Genomic DNA, 14,550 nt, shown 5'->3' with positions numbered 1-14,550 from the left:
AAGTGGGAGACACTTTGCTAGAGGAGCTTGAGTAGGACCCATGCCTTAAGCCTTGGGCAGAGAGGCCAGCTTCCGCTTCAAGTTTTCAGCAAGCTTGTCCATGAACTCAAAGGTGTTCAGGTAATCAGAGCGTGTGACACTGGCGGGGTAAACAAAACAAGATAGACATTAGTTGTACAGACTCTCAAATAATCAAAGCAGGGGAAGACTGTTCAAAGAACTTTATGTCTTCCCTCTAAAACCAAAATAGTTCTCTCCTACTCATCAGGCTGGGGTTTATTTGCGAAAAGGCTCCAGGGAAGAGGTAGCCAGGTGATATTTTTCATCTATGTAGATCTTCTTCATTTATTAGGATCTGGCCAACATAGCTAGATTGTCATAAAAAAAAATCTTTGCAGTTCCTACTTTACTTTTTTCCCCATTCATTCAGTACAATAGCAGAGAGAGAGCAATCTGGACTAAGCTGCTTGGGTCAGGAAGTGTCTCATGTTCTGTTTGTACAGCACTGGGAACAGGTAAGCTCTGTGAGACAGACTCCTGTTCTTTACCATACTAAAATAATGTTCCAGCAGATGCTCTTCAGAACCACCAAGTAAAACAGCCTCCTCTAAGCGTAGCTGGTTATTTCATACACTTACTTAGGTAGGCCTTTGATGCAGGCAGCAAGGTCCTTTGTCATGAAGCCAGATTCAATGGTCTCAATGCAGACTTCTTCCAGGGCAACTGCAAAGTTCCTGAGGCTAGTGTTGTTGTCTAACTTAGCTCGGTGAGCGAGGCCTCTTGTCCATGCGAAGATGGAGGCTGAGAGAGAACACTAGGTTATTCTATCCTTCTAGAACTTCCTGAAAGTTGCTCTAAATCATCATGTGGAACAATAATTGGGTTTTTTAATATCAATAAAACTGAAAGCAGATGGAAAAAAAAAGATAGAAAATCTGGTATGGGAAAGAGAACACTTATCTTCTTCTAGGTATCCTCTGCCTTTCATCCAACTCTAAAAAAAAAGCAGACCTCAGAAACTACTCACCGCCTCCAGTAATCTATGCATGTCATTGTATTTTCCTCCTGTCCAAGTCAGAAGGAATGACACATGGTAGGACTCTGTAGTTACACAGAACATTGGAATAGAAGGGTGCAGTCTGTTTCCTTATACTACATTATGCTCTGGTCTCTATGCAAATTTAGAGGATTCCTTCCCTCATGTCCCATTCCAAGTGCACTTACACTTTGAGTGTGTACATGGCTTGGGGTGTGGTTGGGTCTTCTGAACCATCAGAAAGAGGAGTAAAATAAAAAACAACCAACCTAAACCTTAAGGCCTTGTACAAATCAATACACCAATAAACCAATAAGCCAATTGTTTCCTGAAGAGTGAGTGCATACCTCAAAGCTAGGTTAGGCCTAGCTTATCCCTTGCACCCACTCCATTCCAGCCTGTTTTTTGCTTTAGGCTGTGTCTGTAGAGGCCCAGAGAAGCTGGCTTAAGTCACAGGAGGGACTGTGGGGGTGTATTCCCTTGCCTCCCTCAGGCCACACTGTGATCTGAGAAATGCTCGTTAGGCCTTGGCCTTGACAAACCACACCTGGACTATGCCCTTCTCAAGCTTGTCAGAAACCCAAGAACTAGTGGTGTCTAGTGAGCGCATTTTTTTAATGAACAGCCTTTGAAAGGTATTTTTCTTGCTTGAAAAACAACCCAAGTTGAATAATATTTTTGTTACTGAACTTTCAAAGAAAGTCATTGACTTGAGTTGCTGCCAGGATGGAAAACTACTATGACTAAAGCCCACTCTCTTGCGACCCCATAAACAGTGATTCAAAGTGAGACCCCTTGAGCTCTTGACTGTAAGGAGCTAATGCATACTACACCCTACTCTCTAACAACCCTTTAAACAGCAGCCCACAATGAGATCTTTTGGAGCTCTTCATTTCCAGAAGATCCACATGGAATCACAGAATAGTCCGAGTTGCAAGGGACACAGAAGGATCATCGAGTCCAACTCTTAGGTGAATGGTCCACATAGGGATTGAACCCACAACTTTGGTGTTATTAGCACCATGCTCTGACCAACTGAACTCATCTCAAGAGAAGGGACTAATGTGTGTGCCTCAAACACTGATAAATGGATGGCTGTGGAGCCAAGCACAGACTGTTGGTACTGACATGCCATGAGAAAGAACAAGATTTGACTGGAGAAGGGGGGCCAGGTGGAGACAGGAGAGCATTTTTCTGTGAGGAAGAACCACAACACAGTACAGCGCAAGCACTAGAATGAGTGGCAGGAAGTGGGCATGGCGTATAGGGGGGGATTGAGACCAAAGACCCCAAAAGCCCTCTGACCCATTTCCAGACAGGCCTGAAAGAATGGACTGCACTTGATGACTAATCTACACAGAAAGCAAGAAACCTGTCCATAAAAAGGTACCCTCCCCCTGCCCCAAGCCCAGGTGGTGCCCCCAGGGCCCTGGACATCTCATCAGCCAGACCAATGCAGCTGGATCGCCACTTATCAGTACTGAAAACAGGACTGGCATCCCCTCAGATAGATCAATGCTGTAACCAGGATTGGTGATCTCTTTTTCTCTCTCATTTATCCTCTTTTTCTTTAATTCTCTCTTTTTCTCTTTTCCTTTCTTACTTTACTTCATCTTTCCCTCTTCAATTCCTCTCTTCCCTTTCACCCTGCCCCTTTATCCAAAACCCACTGCAGTGTGCTTATATTGTAGATCAGGGACTAACACAGCAATTTCCATGCCAAGTGTGTAGCTTACTAATTTACTTTCTGATTGTTTGCAGACCCTCTGACTTTTGTAGTTTCTTTTGACCAATGAGCATTTAAGAACCTTAGGTGCTTCCTTCCCCTTAAGGGTTGTCACAGTCTCTAGAAGAAAAATGCATTATGAACTGCAAGTTTCACCACTCAGTGGTGCAACTGCCTGCAGAAAGGGTGCAGATGTTCTTACTCTAAACTTGTTCTTTCATGTGTAGAGATGATGAAGGGCAGTGAAAAGCAGCTCACCAATGGGGTTAGTGGAGGTTTCTTGGCCTTTCTGGTGCATGCGGTAGTGACGAGTAACTGTCCCATGAGCAGCTTCTGCTTCAACAGTCTTGCCATCAGGGCAGATCAGCACGCTGGTCATCATCCCCAGAGAGCCATAGCCTACAGAATACAAGTTTCAAAAGTTCAGTGTCTCCTTTGGACAGCTCCGTGAAATTCCCCTTAATCTCCCCATCCTACAGTCCCCCTACATCCTCCCACTGACATTAAAGTCCCTGAACAGCACAGTTGCAGTAGTGCTTCTGCAACCAACTGGCAAGTCCCTACAGACTGAAATAACAGTTCATCTGAACAAGAAGTGCTACTGAACCATGAGATATACATACACAGACATTCTGCACCATTTAAAGAGAATTAGTACTGTCACCTAATTTGCTGGACAGATTTCTACTGAAAATGTACAGTAAGAGAACAGTAAGTGTTGCCTGTCTTCCACACAGGGTGATAACAAACCAACTTATTATCAAGAGCATCTGCTCTTGTGAGAGGAACCAGCAGCTTCTGATATTGGACATTCACACCACTTCTAACCCTATAGGTTTCAGAGACCTGCATCTTTGAAAGCTGCTTTGTTTAGTAGTCCAACACACATCCTTGTTCTGTGGGAGGCAGTTTAGTGGCATTACTTCAGAAAGAGCATATTACATAAAGCCACACATCTCATCCTGCGGAATTCTGTATCTGTATTTGTTTTGGCAACAGGCACCTTGGTTATATGGGATTTTGATCAAGCACTACAAACATGTAAAGTTAAACATATCAATCTCTCTCTTTACACCTGACAGGTAGCTTTAGGTCCTGAAGGTTTTCTTACTGATCTATAGAGCACCTTCCCTCACACTCATCAGCAGTCAGCTTAACTCAAGCCGTCAGTGAGACAGAACCAGCTGTATAGATACTGTCCATTAGAATAGAAAGCCTACCAGCTATCATGCTGGTAGGAACTTCACTCCTACAAATAAATACAACTACAGAGTCTACATTCAATAGATTTTCTTGTAAAAGCAAAATCAGAATTTTTTTGAGTGCCTGATACCTCCATCACTGGCCACAGATTTGAAATACAAATTCTGACACCCAACACCACCTCCTGGGCCATTCCATAAGATGTGACAGAAGGACACAAGAGACTACCACTAAGCCTACTTCAGTGTGGCACAGGAAGCACCTCATACCTTGTGCAACGGAGTCAGACTGCACATCCCCATCATAGTTCTTGCAGGCCCAGACAAAGCCTCCTTCAGACTTCAGGGCCTGAGCAACCATGTCATCAATGAGCCTGTGCTCATACCAAATCTTTTTGGCTTCAAACTGGGACTTGTATTCTCTGGGAAACAAAAAACAAAACACCTTTGTCATATAAACAGGGATTGCAGAGTTTGTGCATACAGAGGTGCAAAGAGATAAGACCAAAACCAACAAAAAAATCACATTCTCTTTACTCTTTTTTCCCTTGTCTGCTTTGCTAGGCTACAGCATGGCTGCTTCAGAGTCACAGAGGCACCCACAGAGAATCTGTAACTCTATTAGAAGAGATGGACACCACAGCCACATTTAGCAGAGCTTTCAACATCGAGTACTGTGCCTTGCAGGACAAGGGACACTGTGATAGAGACGGCATCCCTGGTGCCCTCAAAGTGTTGCTGAAGGTCTGAAAAAGCAACTCACAAGGCTGGAGGGGATGTTCCTGCCGCAGACTTATGCATTGCAGTAGGAAGTACACAACTAATTACCTGTCATAGATCTCTTGGAAGATGTCTTTGAAGCGGCCATCATATCTCTTCAGAATGGTGTTCTTGGTGCTCATGTAGAGGGGCCAGCCTTTAGACAGTGCCATTTGGAAGGAACTGTGGGCAAAATCCTTTATAGACTGGTCAAGATTGTACATTCCCATGGCTACGCCACCACAGCCTGTTAGTGGAGGAAGAACAGATAGGAATCAACTAGATTTAGTTTTAGTTAAGAATTTTATTCTCCCCGTAGCAGACTTTGGCTGGCAGGTAGGCTGGTGCTCTCCCCATGTGTTTTAATCTAGTTCTCAATTTAAGGCTGGTTCTTTCAGGAGAAGATCTGCTTTGCACTATCAGCTCAAAGCTCCAGCAGTTCTGTGACACATGGATAGGAAGGTGGTTTTGTTTTACAGTAAGTACATCTTAATAATGTGATCTAATCCCTCTAAGAAGTTTTGTTCTAATCCAGCCTAAGCAGCAAAACTGTGACAGAAGCGAGTGTGCTTGAACTCCTACTAGCCATTTAAGTAATAGAGTCTTCTTCTATCAAAGCAGAAGGTAGCAGTTTGGAGCAGGAGGTCTCAGTCAAAGCCAGAAATGGATGTGCTCACACCTTAAATGCTTTGCACCTTCAGAACTAACTCCAGCAGTCAAAGACTACTTTGCCTAGCTCAGGTAAACAAGACTCTGCATGAATTCCTGCATTTTTTTCAGCACATGTGGGGCCTACCCTGCAGCTTTGATCCACCCACTCAGGCTCACGTCTAGCAAGTTGTGGGAAAAACGTGCCAGTTGTGTGGGTGCTCAGGCAAGTCCTGAGAAGGCTCTGAGGAACTAAAAACATTCACACGACTTAGACTGTGTTAGGCAGATGTGTTAGAAGCACAAATGGAAGCGTGCTGAACTTGCAGCCCAGCTGCAAGAAGCACTCAGATCATGGAAGAGGATGATTGTGGGTGAAAGCAGGGTCTAGAGCTTCATGAGAAAGCTTTGTCATTTTCAGAGCACAGCTCTGTGTTTCTAGTGAAAAGCAGATACCAAGTACTTAATTTTAAGCACCTCACTACCACCATCTATCTAGTTTTTGTACAATACTCTATCAGGGATCTTTGCTCTGGAAACAACCCAGACTTTTTAAAAATACCTTTTGTCCTTACCTCCTGGTGGTTGTTACTACATGGACATACATGCAGAATGAACAGGGGAAGCCAGAGGAGGTTTATCTGCTTGCCAAGATAGCAATGTAATTTAAAGTTGATACTGACAGAGAATGAAATTCCTGTTGTTACCAGTGAAAATACATGTTGTCCCTGTACCTTCCCTACGGAGTCAAGGACAGTACAGGGTGTGATCAGCTACAGAGACTGTGTCCTCAGGAGCCATGATTTCATGGTTGCTGGATGACAGCTCTAAGTTTTATTCAAAGAGCTATTTTCATACATGTAAAAAAAAAAATCTTTATTGCAATCATACAATTCTACTGCCTACTAAAAATCTCTTGATTCAGTGTCAAGGTTGAACATATTAGTACAGCAAAAAGACAACCTTCCCTTAATCATTTGGGAGACATGCTGGGCACAACAGTTATCCATGGGGAGGACAGTTCCCCAGAGCAACAGCAGTAATCTGTCATCTTTGCACTTCCTTGCTTTCTGCTCGCTGATGCAACGCAGAGCAGCAAATCAGACTGGCAGCTGGATGGCCGCCCATCTTCAACACAGGCTCACCAGCCACCTATCAAATGAAAACAGATTAGGACTGGCAGTGAAGCAGGTGAACTCCAGATGAAAGGATATGCCAGAAGAGATGGTAGAGATATAGGCTCTTACGAGCAAGAATGCCAGAGAAATCAAGTATTACAAATGAGGGTCATATGTCAATCTTGGTATCTGTTTGCCAAACCAACTGCACACAAACAAGGATGCTGTGGTTTACATGGACTTCATTTTTTTTGTAGCTAAAACTAAAACACTGCACACTCACAAACAGATCACCATAAGACTTAAAATCCTGAACCCTTTGAGCAATGATAGACAAGAGAGATAACCTATATTATGTTTTCCTGAATCCTGCCCCTAGAGAAAAGAGCCTGAGTGCTGGCAACACACGTGTAACTGCTTCCATGCAACAAAGCCCACCAATGTCAGGAGTCCTCCTGAGCCTAGCAATGTCTGCAACCAGCACAGCAATAGGGATAGGAGGGACACCAAAACCTCTGGGACTGCATCTGTTAAAAGTTACAGCCTACGCAGTCAGGAGCATCCTTGTAAAATCTTCTTTCCACCTTACAAGAGTAAGTGTTAATTCTCATTTCTACTGAGCAAATAAAAAGACTGCTTCATAAAGAAGGGCAAAAACTGCAAAGGTATACAGAGATCAGTAAGACAAACTAAACCCAGAAAAAAATTACACATGAATTGTTCTCAAACGTAGCTCCCCTTAGGTCAGGCCTCGTTTTACATAGCAAGTTTGCCTCTGATTAGAGAGAAAAACATACATGCTGCTACCAGAGTCATGATATAAAGAGCATGACAGGTGGCCAGTCTAATATGATTGTATTCTTGATCTGCCTCTTTGATCCCAGAGGGTTTCAAGGAGCTTTCGGCACTTGACAAATAAATGAAGAAAACCCAAGCTTTCTCCCCCACTCTACCTCAAAACCATATTTTACCATCAAATAGATCTGACTGATAATTCAAGGTTGAATTAAATCCAAAATAGTAGTTTTAATCACTACTTAGAGAAATACCTACTTTCAAAGTTATGGACCAGATATGTGACTGGTTTGCCTCCATCTGTGGGAGTGTAGGTCATCTCCACTTTTCCAGGCCCAGGTATCACAAAATCAGTTGCTCTGTACTGTTAAAAAAAAAAAAATTGCCACGATGATTTTATCTATCAGGAAGAGAGAACCATAAAAGACAGCCCTCATTTGGGAGGGCAGGGTACAGAAAAGCAGTCGTACTAAAAACCCCATTAAGTAGACTTTTTATTCAGCCAGATGGTCATTGGATTATTTTACTAGAGATTAGAAAGACAGGAGTCACAGAATCACTTAGGTTGGAAAAGACTCCTAAGATCATCAAGTCCAACAGTTAACCCAGCCAGCACTGCCAAGTGCACCACTAAACTGCGTCCTTAAGTAGTCAAGAGTCTGCCTGTTTCAGAAGCCATCCTTCCCTTTAGGGGAAAAAACTCACAGATCCTTGGGCCCCATCAACTGGCAGAGTATGTACTTTTGCAGATGCACTAAAGTTTTAAAGTGCAGATTATTTAGACCGTTGTGTGGTTGCTGGGTAGAAAGGCTCCCCTCTCTGCCTCAAAAAAGCCACTCATTACAACTGCTGATCTCTTAAGTAACAGGGAATCACACATCATACAAGATGACATTTGAAAGGCCAACCTGTAGAATGAGTCTTTGAAGTTAAAAACTTCAAGTATTTAAATGATGTCTCATCTTCCCAGTTGCTCTGAACAGTATTGTATGAAGTCACATTTCCTTGAAATTTGTTATTATTTTTCATGTAGTTTTCCTCCTACCAAGAGAATCTGTTCCCTGAGCTGTCTCGCTCCTATGTCCTTTGTATGTTCTTATATTGTTCCTTTCACTTTAATCTCATACTTTGGCAGGGTTTCAATCCTTCCCCTTTAATCCATTGTTTTCTATTATTATTTTGACCTTCTTAATTATTCACAATCTTTAAGGATGTTGAATCTCATTCTTTTCTAGTGTCAGGGTTCTGCAATTATTTTCCTCTTGAAAATTTATTATTTTACCTTCCTATCCCAGGTAATCTAATGACTTGCCCTCAGTTTGCAGATTTACCCATCTATTTAAGCACTTGGCTCTTCTAGAAGACTTTTCTTTTGCCATGTTTGGTTGCTTTACAGCATATGATTGCCCACGGAGAACAGTATGACTGATTCTTGTCTTCCAGGCTACCCAAAGGGCACAACACTGAGAACCATTCCAGGGTTCTCGAGAGCCCTGTACTGCCACTGTCAGGAGAGCTCTGATAAACGATGTTTCCCTACTTCTGTACCACAGCCTGATGTGCCCAGTTCAGATACCAACTCTGCAGGCGTGCTGTGCAAGTTTAAGCAGCAGACCACAGTAAAAAAAAAAAAAAATTAAAAAAAATAGAACAAAACCACACCCCCATACAGAAGGCTGTGGATGCTAAAAAGCAGGAGCAGAGGAATTTTCCAGCTGCTGAAGCATTTGTGAAGTTTTTCCTTTCTCATGCTTTAGCTGAGAAACAGTGAAAGACTTCTGCAAACTAACTCTCTATCTTGTACCTGCAAGGTCTTGTTTTGGTTCACTGAAGAAAATATTTTGAAATAGGCATTGTAGCATTCTGCCAATCACTCTGGGAGGTGTAGGGTCAAGCACCCAGTAACGTAATTTCGCTATTGCGAACCAAGTTACATAAACGAGGTGATAATTAATTAAATAATCCCATTCATCCTGGACCTGAATTCGTGTCATGATTTTCACTGTCCCTGGGGACAACAGCGACAGAAGGCAATTTTGCCCACTTCTAGAAATCACTCACTTGTATCCACTTTTGCTGTGAGCAACATTTTACACCAGAAAGTCCTACAAAGTAAGAAGGTGGGCTGTGTAAAGGATATTTTCTAAAAATGTTCTTATGTAGGGAAGAGGGTTCTAGGAGAGGTGATGCACAGTATCTTAGCAGAGTTAAGTGTCTAAGTACAGGCCTATCTAATCCAAGCACAGGCCTCTGAATGCTGTTTATACAGTGACACTGTTCAAGGAAGAGAGGCATGAACCAGGCTCTCCCACACTTGCCAGTTGCAGTACAAACAAAGTGCTAGCAAGTATGTGCTCCCAGGTGGAATGCAAGGGACAGAGCAGAAGCACAGGGATGTCTATGTCTTTGGAGCTCTGTACCAGTCAGGAATAAGCCTGTTGAGACAAAAAGAGGTGTAAACACTGAAATGACTCACTTGATCCCCATAAGCGTGACGGCCGATGACAATGGGTTTCACCCATCCAGACACCAGCCGGGGAATGTTCTTGCAGATAATAGCCTCTCTGAAGACAGTGCCACCTAGGATGTTTCTAATTGTGCCATTGGGAGACTTCCACATCTGCTTCAACTTGAACTCCTCCACTCTCTTCTCATCAGGAGTGATGGTTGCACACTTTATGCCCACATTGTATTTCTTTATGGCTTCAGCAGCTTCCACGGTTACTTTATCATTTGTAGCATCACGATGCTCAATGCCCAAGTCATAGCTGTAACACACCCACAGACACGGTCAGGACTGCCCAGGACATTTCTTTGTGTTCAAAAGGAAAGAAACAAGACCCCATATGTGCTTGAGAGTGTAGTTGCAGCATTCTGCCACAACTGAAGTTATCCCTCTTCCAGAGCAAATGCTGGAAGAAAACAGACTTACACAGTGACACTTCTGTTAGGGGAGGTTGGTAGGAGATTGGAGAAAGGAGAGCTTCAGTTTATGCTTCAGGTTTTCTGCCAGCATGGGACAGTATCTCCTCTGCCTTGCCTTTTGAGCTTCCTGCAATGGCAGCTTTCAGTTGAGGATTCAAATTGTATGGAGCAGCAAAATACCCAGATGAATATGAGCCTTTATTTCAAACCTCTTGTGCTGAGGGTTCTGGCTTCCTTCATGTACTGAGCACATGAAGCTACACTAGGCTTAAAAACCACTTTGACAATGGACCCACAATCCCTCTCTGGCAGCAAAACTGCCAATATTCCCTTCAAACATCAGAGGAAGGTCATTTCCATACTCACTGTTTTAATAGCTTTTGGAGAACAATGGGTGCCCAGCATGGAACAGCCCTGAAGCACAGCCAGCTGTACATGAATCTAGCCATTGTGCTGGCTCAGCCAGGGGTTTGCTTGCCCTCCTCCCACCCCTCTTTGAAAAGGGATGCTCTCCAGACTGTGTGCAAGTATTATGCTGCTGGGTTCCTGTCTGCTTGGTTCCCAACACCAGCAAGCAGAAAGCCTGATGTAGGTGGCATACAAATGTCTCCAGCAGCAGGGGAAGAGGTCAGACTTGTGGGTTTAACTGTGGCAGATACCACTGAAGGCCTCTGTCCACATGGCTAGGAGCAATGTAGCTGGATGCTTCTCTAACAGTTGTAGCTCGGTGGCCAGAAAGGGAAGAGATTATTTGTTCTGCTTGGCCAGATGCTGTAGACAGCATGTCCCTTTTGCTGTACCCAGCTGCTAGTATTTGTTTATTTTTTTTCCATAAGGGAGTATAGGAGCCCAGCCTAGGTTCAGGGAGTAATTGCAACAGTTAGCTCACATCATCAGCAACAGAGAGCTCAGGCTTACAGCCATCAGGGCAGAGTCCGTGCCCTACAACCACCCTTTTGTCCTCTGGGCAGATGTTCAAACAGGCATGGCAAGAAGCCATAAGCCTACTCAGGGGCTCACAGATGCTAGGCTTCAAGTCAGGGAGTGGCTGAAACACCCCATGTTTCTAATTGTTTAGGCTGCAGGGAGTCACGCAGACTGCCCAGGTGCTGGAAACCCAAGACACAGGAGATCAAAATACAGGCTGAGTCTCTGAGAGACTTTCTTAAAAGCACAGTACAGGAAAAAAGCTAACTCTCAATTCAGCATTCACTGCTCACTGCTGTGAGGAACCCTGGAGGGGATGCTTCCGGCGCTAAGTGAAACTCCATCAATGCCTAATGACACAAGCAAGTTGCAGTATAAAGTAGCTGACTGTCAAAGAGCCATTACCTGTGTAAATCCAGATCTACATAAGGAAAAATCAGCTTTTCTTTAATCAGCTCCCAGATGACCCGTGTCATTTCATCTCCTTGCATTTCCACAACGGAGCCTCCATGGATTTTTTTAGACATCTTGAACTGCAATAGACATAAAAAAACCCCAACCTAAGTTAAAAGCTACCAATACATGTATCCTGATTTTTACAACATAACTAGGTAAGGCACTAATATAGTACACAGGATGTCTCCAAAAAGTCTTGAAAATAACCCCAGTTTACCCTTAGTTTCATGTTAAATGGTATTTTCCTTAAAGCTCCAGCTCCTAGGGAGATCTATGTGAGGATAAAAAGAAAGCTTAATATCTGAGAATTAAGGGCATGGGCTTTAATTATGGTTGTATGAAAGAATTTGAAAACACAACCAAATTCTTCCCCCAAATTCCACAGAAATAGATGAGCACTGTTTACTTTTAGATGTCATGAGTTCTAGTCCAGTTGCCTGTTTCTCCACCTTTTCCTGAAAATCAGGGGTTAATGGACATGATTACAATGACCGCTCACACTGCTGAAACCATTAAGATTAATATATTGTCAGCTTCTTTATTAGCTTTGTCCCCCAGGAAGGAAGGAAACAGGTAGGAAAATCCAAGGGCTACACATCAAGAGTATTTTCTCGTGGAAAGCTTTATTTCCACAGTAAAATAAATACTGGACAAATTTGTTTGCTGTAGGGAACAGAAGTTTCCCAAGATATTTGTGAACAAAGCCTCCAAAAAATAAACTTGAACTCTGCCCTTCTATTTGCACTTAGTTTTTTTGTCAAGAAAACTTCACAAGCCACTGAACTGCTCTAACAGTGCCCTGCTTTCCAACAGCCACAGCTTCTCGGGTCTTGGCTCCAATTATGCAAGAGCTATGACTTGGCAAGTTCCTCCTTCCAGACAGTCCTGTTCTTGTGTTCAGCTGCTGGGATACTACAGTGAGATAGCAACCTTGTACCCGAGGCTGCAGTCGCACAGAGACCAAGGGTCAGGAATGACTTGATCCAGATTGAAGGGTTCTACTGTACACACACAATCTGTTCATCTAGACCAAGTCCTTCAGAGGTGCAAGGCTTGCAAAGCAAGGGCCTCACATTACAAGCATGTTGGGAGACTGTCCCAGGGTTCCAATTTTCTTTTTTTTTTTTTATAAAGTACCTTGTGCCGCATTTCCAAAATCCAATCTATTAAACAATTTTAGTCTGGGAAAAGAATAAACTTTCTAAGCTATGTTCATGGGATCAAGCTTTTGCAAACCTTTTAAAGAGCAAAAGCTAAAAACAAAAAAAACCAACCAAACAAAAAAAACCAAACAAAAAAAGGAAACAAACAAAAAAAACCCAACAACCAAAAAACGCCCAAAACAAAACCACCCCAAAACAAAACCCACCCAAAAAACAACACAACCCTCTCCCCCAAAGAATTAAAATTTAAAAAATAAAATAAGATTGTGCTACTGGCACTCAGTGTAAAAGATAAACTACTTCAGGCACTTCTATCCCTAACACAGATAGTACTTTGGCTTATAGTGGGCCTCTCTAATCCTCATGGAGAACTTGAACTTCACATGACCACACTCTATCTGAACTCAGTTAATTTATACAAGTACTTTGAACCCAATTTTCAATTGTGACTATCTAAATAAAAAAGGTCTGTATCACAGCCCATGGCCTAGACACAGAACTACAGTCTGATTCATTTAAGTAAAAATGTAGATATGCACAAACCCACAAAACACTGCTTGTTTTGTGGTTTGGTTCTACTTAACTAAGACAAATCAAACTATGTCAGCTATGGCAATAGGTTTGGCTTCAGAACTAATCGATGCTGCTGTCATGCAGAGGACACTGAGGTAGGTGAGACACACCTCCACTGGGATTCATCTCCACTGGTTGGAAACAGCAGCTTCTTCAACGACTCTGACGGCATCCAACATGTTTATCTGATCATGGCCCCGGTACTTTTCTCCTCCTCAGGCAGCACTGTCCCCAGTTTCTCTATGATCTGGGGCAGTACTGCAGTAGCATCACTCTTCTGCACACCAGTCAACATGCCAAGAGGCTCCTCTAGAGAGCACACATTCCCCAGAGTTCAACTCTGCCACTCGTCCTCTCTGATTTTATACTGAACTGCCAAAATCCAGCAAGGTCTCTCTCCTACGGCAGCTCTTCATTAAATACACTTAACCCAGGCACACAGCCAAGGCAACTTAGAAGAAACTGTGTATTTCCAAACACCCCTTGGTCCCGAGGAAGGGCTCGGGGCCTACAGGCAATAATTAACTATTGCAACAAGTCCGTAACTCCGGCGTACAGCAGATCTCCCTGGAGGAGACAGCTCGCAGGGGGCGCGGAGCGGGTCCCTGGCACTAACCGAGCTCTCGCCCGCACTTGTTTTTCGGCCGTTCTCTCCCCTGACAAGGCGATCTCGCGGCACAGGGGGGATTCGCCCACCGGGCCGCGGGCAGCAGCCGCCGCCACGGCCGAGGCTGAAATCCCGGCACTGCCACGGCCGTGACTGGGGCCGCTTCCCCTCGCGGGTGGGGACACGCGGGGGGCCCCGAGCGCGGCCCGCGCTGGGGACACCACCGAATACCGGGAGACCCCAAGACTGCGTGAGGAGACAGCCCAGCCCAGGACAGGGAGGGCGATCCCGGGGTGCAGCACCCTCAGCTCCCGAGGCGCCTCACCGACACTAGCGGCGGGCGGGAGGCGGCCGCGGGGTCCCGCCCGCACTGACGGAGAAAAGCCCTTCAACACAATCCCGCCCCTGGGAGCCCCGCTGCGGGTCGGGGGCACCGCGCCCGAGAGAGGAAGGACAAAGGGTGCTGTGCGGCCGTTGAACCCGCGGCGCGCAGGGGCGGTGCCGATCCCCTTTACCTGCGGCGGCCCCGGTCCCGTTCCGTTCCGTTCCGTTCAGCGCTGCGGGCTCGATGCGGGGCCGGGCCGCGCGCGGGGTCCTTTATGTGGCCGCGCCCCC

At 44.5% G+C, this 14,550-nt stretch overlaps 1 protein-coding gene across 2 annotated transcripts; it reads right to left on the bottom strand.

Moving 5' to 3' along the window:
- Positions 1-19: 19 nt before the first annotated feature.
- IDH1 (isocitrate dehydrogenase (NADP(+)) 1) lies at positions 20-14,544 on the bottom strand. Of its 2 annotated transcripts, none has more exons than XM_042040690.1 (9): positions 14,451-14,544; positions 11,542-11,675; positions 9,761-10,052; positions 7,543-7,648; positions 4,793-4,970; positions 4,235-4,386; positions 3,021-3,161; positions 639-801; positions 20-139 (listed from the first exon to the last, which is right to left on the bottom strand). In XM_042040690.1, the coding sequence occupies exons 2-9, from the start codon at positions 11,661-11,663 to the stop codon at positions 46-48; spliced, it is 1,248 nt and encodes a 415-aa protein (XP_041896624.1). In that variant the 5' UTR covers positions 11,664-11,675; positions 14,451-14,544; the 3' UTR covers positions 20-45. The 2 variants fall into 2 exon arrangements, with proteins under 2 accessions (XP_041896624.1, XP_041896625.1); XM_042040691.1 differs by having other exon boundaries at positions 11,542-11,669; positions 14,451-14,541.
- Positions 14,545-14,550: the final 6 nt, after the last annotated feature.

The sequence above is a fragment of the Corvus kubaryi genome, unplaced genomic scaffold (assembly GCF_017639235.1).
Source record: "Corvus kubaryi isolate FWS band 111438036 unplaced genomic scaffold, C.kubaryi_AGA036_p1.0 37396, whole genome shotgun sequence".
In the NCBI taxonomy this organism is placed as follows: domain Eukaryota; kingdom Metazoa; phylum Chordata; class Aves; order Passeriformes; family Corvidae; genus Corvus; species Corvus kubaryi.
The sequence above is the reverse complement of the archived record's forward strand: the minus strand, read 5'-3'. Positions and strand labels throughout refer to the sequence as shown.